At 60.3% G+C, this 4,315-nt stretch overlaps 1 protein-coding gene across 1 annotated transcript in view; it reads left to right on the forward strand.

Moving 5' to 3' along the window:
• WDR1 (WD repeat domain 1) overlaps positions 1 to 4,301 on the forward strand; it is a gene marked incomplete at its 5' end in the record, with an annotated part of 38,006 nt that extends 33,705 nt beyond the window's left edge. The window contains 4 exons of the mRNA XM_025051834.1: positions 6 to 95; positions 872 to 1,045; positions 2,564 to 2,708; positions 3,576 to 4,301. Of these exons, the coding sequence (XP_024907602.1) occupies positions 6 to 95; positions 872 to 1,045; positions 2,564 to 2,708; positions 3,576 to 3,682 (516 nt within the window). The remainder of the gene's footprint in view (positions 1 to 5; positions 96 to 871; positions 1,046 to 2,563; positions 2,709 to 3,575) is intronic.
• Positions 4,302 to 4,315: the final 14 nt, after the last annotated feature.

Genomic DNA, 4,315 nt, shown 5'->3' on the forward strand with positions numbered 1-4,315 from the left:
ATCAGAAGAAGTGCTTCAGCATCGACAGCCCTGGCTACGAGCCCGAGGTGGTGGCAGTGCACCCCAGCGGCGACATGGTGGCTGTCGGGGGCACGGTAAGGCCCTTCTTCCCCACGCCCTCTCTCCTAGGTGGCTGGGGAATTTGGGGGTGACATGAGCTGTGTGAGTGTAGGACTGCCTCAGGGAGGTGGGACTGGGTTTCTGGGAACCAGTTTAGAGCACCCCCTGTCACCCGTTTGACAGCCTTCATGGGTGACGCTCAAAGCCCCCAGGGGTGCCCAGCCCCTGGCAATGCTCGTCCTGGCCAGTGCAGCAATGTGAAGGGACACGGGGCCCCGGACAGTGAGGTGGGTGGAAAGGAACTGCTGGATGCAGCCAGGGGACTCGGGCTGTCAGTGGAATGTGGATGCTCAGCTGCCCAGAGAGACGTGGCTGGTCCCAGGTGTGCCTCCCAGGGGGGCCTTGGGCAGCTTCAGGGACACCACTTCCCACTCCCTCGTGGTCCATCCCGTCTGCTCGCCCTTAGCCCGCTCACTGATTCATTCCTGCGAGGGCCAGGCTCTGGGGTTAAAATCCTGGGTCCCTGCCCCGGATAGCGGTGCCCAGGGTGCAGCACCCTGGTAGGTACCCCGGGCACGGGAGAGAGCGTCCACAGAGGTGCCCCGCTCCTCCAGAGGCTGGGGCCGAGAGAGCTGGGCGGAGGTGGCCAGAGGCATCCCTGACCCAAGCGCCCCTGGGGCGAGGCGACAGCCAATGGCTGAGTGGCCCGAGCCTTCTCTTTCTGTCTGTCTGTCTGTCTCTGTCTCTCTGTCTCTCTGTCTCTCTGTCTCTCTGTCTCTCGGGAGTGGCTCATGGCCCCTGTATTCTGCAGGACGGGAATGTCCGCCTGTACTCCATCCTGGGCACCACGCTGAAAGATGAGGGCAAGCTCCTGGAGGCCAAGGGCCCTGTGACTGACTTGGCGTACTCCCACGACGGTGCCTTCCTTGCCGTGTGTGACGCCAGCAAGGTGGTCACGGTCTTCAGCGTCGCTGATGGCTACTCGGTGAGTGGGTGGCCTGTCCTGTGTCCCCATGCTAGGCAGTGCAGGTGATGGGTGGCGGCTGTGGCTTCTGTCCAGTCGTCCCCGACTGGGTAGGGGCACAAGACCACGTGGCTTCATTCCTCTTAGAGCACAAACGACGTCGGACCAGACCCCGCTGCCCAGGGGCTTGAGGTTTTGGTGCGATAGGTCAGTTGCCAAAAGGTCAGGGTCCTGGGCGGCGGTGGGGCTGGCTGTGAAGATGGGCTCATCGTTTCAGCTGGGCAGCCTGCGTGAGGACGCCTGGCCTCCGAGACCCTCTTTCTCCTCCGTCAGCTTAGGCTGCGTGTCTCTTGTCTCGTTGCCGTTTGAGGTCTGGTAAAGAGGGGTGCTGACCATCCCTACGCTGCCCTGCACTTGGGGAAGCGGGGCGGGGCCAGTTGCCAGGGCACCTGGGAGCTCGTCCTGCTTCACAGAACAGAGTACAGGGAACAGCAAGAGCACCTCTCGAGTGAGGGTGAGAGCTCCTGTCCTGCCATCAGAACTGTGTCCTAGGCGGCGTCACAAAGGAGAGACTGTGCCTTGGAGGGATTCGGTCCTTTGCTGGTGTGACCAGAGCAGGCAGCGCTGGACAGTGCAGGGTCTCCTGTCCCTGGTGGGCCCTCCCACCGCCAGCCAGCCCTCACCCTCAACTCAGGACAGTTTCAAAATCTGCCGCAGAGTTGACATAATTTACTAGCTAGACTCCTACTAACATTTTACCACGTCACGTTGTCCATCCATTCAGTAATTCAGTTTTTGGTGCGTATAATTTTCCTTTAAATGTCTCAGCTTACAAATTGTTAACTAGGGTTTAACCATTTTTTAGTTTTATCTTTTGCTGTAAAGTTTACATATGACAAAAGGTGGACATGGAGAAAAATGCGCGTAGCGGGTGCTCTTCTATAACCCACACCCCCGTCGGGACGAAGCGCCCCCCACCCCAGGGCGCCCTTCTGCCTGGCACCGCGATGCCGGTGTGAGCGATTTCATTGCGCGTAGCGAGCCTCATTTAAGACGTCCTGAGTAACCTACAGAAGCAGAGTCAGCAAAGGGCATGGAAAGAAAATCGTGGGTGAAGTGACTTTAGGGACTGAGACAACCGTTCTCGAAGTGTTGGAGGCCCCGAGGTGGGCAGGGTTTCAGGGCTGGGACACGCCCTGGGGAGTGGCCGCATGCGGAGCCAGTGGCTCAGCCGGCCGCCTCGACTGCACGGTGGAGGGGCGCCGTCTGGGGACCGCGTGCTTTGTGTTCCTCTCCTCCGGCATTTCTGCCTGTCCCTTCGCTGGAGAGCTCTGTGGAGGGCGAGCAGGACACGTGCTGTGATTGAGGGCATCCTGAGGGGATGCTGGGCTTCACCTCTGAGCAGCAGGCACCTCGCGGTGTTCTCACGGCGAGGCTGAGGTTGCCTGCCCCTCGTCACCGTGGGGCGAGGGGACGGAGGGGACGATGCCCGGCCCTGGCTGGGCCTGACCTGCTGCCTCTGTGTCCACCCACGGCTAGGAGAACAACGTCTTTTACGGACACCACGCGAAGATTGTCTGCCTGGCCTGGTCCCCGGACAACGAGCATTTTGCCTCAGGCGGCATGGACATGATGGTGTACGTCTGGACCCTGAGTGACCCTGAGACCAGGGTCAAGATCCAAGGTGACTCTCGCACCCACCTCAGCTCCCCACGCAGCTCCAGTGAGACTGGCCCCAAGCATCCAGTGTTCGTTCTTTGCTTCTGGGGAGGCCACCACATTCTCGTCCACCCAACCCTGGGCTCTGCTGGCCACAGAGCCTGAGAGCCGGTGGTCTCTCTACACAGGACAGTGCTGCGTCCGGGGCTGCTTTTGACATGCCTTCCTGCCTTAGTCTGTTCGGGCTCCTGTAACAGAATCCCACAGACGGGGGCGCGGAAAAGCTGCGGGGAGCAATTGCTCACCGTCCAGAGGCTGGAACCCGAGATCAGGGGAGGGCCCTCCTCCGTGTCCCCACGTGGTGTGGGGCTGGGACACTGGTGTCTTGTAAGACGCTTCTCATACTGTCTCCCCAAGCTAACTTAGGTTTTTAACTTAGGAACTTTGCGGGGGACACAAACACTCAGACCATGGCCCCTTCCCTTCCCACTCACCACCCTCTTCAGCCCTGCATTGCCTGTGACAGCGGTGTCCAGTAGAGGCACACATGGACTTTATATTTTCCTAGCAGCCACATATAAAAAAACAGATAAAGTTATTTTTAATAGTAAATTTTATTTAACCCAACTTGTGATTTCCACGTGTGGCAGCAGCTCGCGTCACAGGCTCATAGCCCGAGTAAGGGGGCAGCGCCCCGGCTGTCTGGTGCCACTGTCGAGAACGCCTGCTCCCACGGCCATCATCCTCGGCTCTGGTCCTGAGAGAGAGGGACGGGGACTCGTCACCAGGGACCCTGTCGTCGGTTTCGGCACGGGTCGTCCCATCTTCCTAGCTCGACGTGTCCGTAGGAGCAGAGAGGCCGGCTTCTCAAAAGCGTGTTCCTTTTCCTTAGATGCACACCGGCTGCACCACGTCAGCAGCCTGGCCTGGCTGGACGAGCACACGCTGGTCACCACCTCCCACGACGCCTCTGTCAAAGAGTGGACAATCACCTACTGAGGACCGCGTGGCTGGACCGCATCAGGGACTAGCGCTCAGCCGCAGCAGAGCACGCCGTTCCTCCAGCCGTTCCTGTGACACCCCCGCCCCCATCAAGAGGGGCCCCTAACTCCTGATGACCCCCCTCTCCGCAGGGTGTTCGCGTCTGTACCCATCCTCCGAAAGCTTTAGACAGTGACAGTTTGCACATGAAAGCAGAGCGGGCCCTTAAACAGTGTGTGGAGCACGACTCACTCCCACCGCCCAGCGCAGCCGAGCGCGGAACATTCCAGAGGCAGCGCCTCGAAAGCACACAGACCCACCCCCGTGGCTCCTGCCGCCCGTCAGGGAGGCTGTGTCCCACCCACCCCCCCGCAGGAGGGGGCTGCGCTGGGCCCGGGGCGCACGCGGCAGGGCAGCACGGCCGGGGCGCCGCGTGGCACAGATGTCACGACCCCAGAGCGTGCGCCCTGTTGCACAGACACCTCCAGAAAAGCAGAGCAGCCCCCAGAGCAGACAGGCACACCGTGACCCTGCGCGTCACTGTCGGTGTCGGTGCTGGATTCTAAGAATGGAGTCGTGAGGTTTTTTTCCTTTAATGTGTCTTAACTGTTGCTTGTCATTGTTTACAAGCTTGTGGGTTGAGGGGGCTGT

The sequence above is a fragment of the Pteropus alecto genome, unplaced genomic scaffold (assembly GCF_000325575.1).
Source record: "Pteropus alecto unplaced genomic scaffold, ASM32557v1 scaffold5, whole genome shotgun sequence".
Classification (NCBI taxonomy): domain Eukaryota; kingdom Metazoa; phylum Chordata; class Mammalia; order Chiroptera; family Pteropodidae; genus Pteropus; species Pteropus alecto.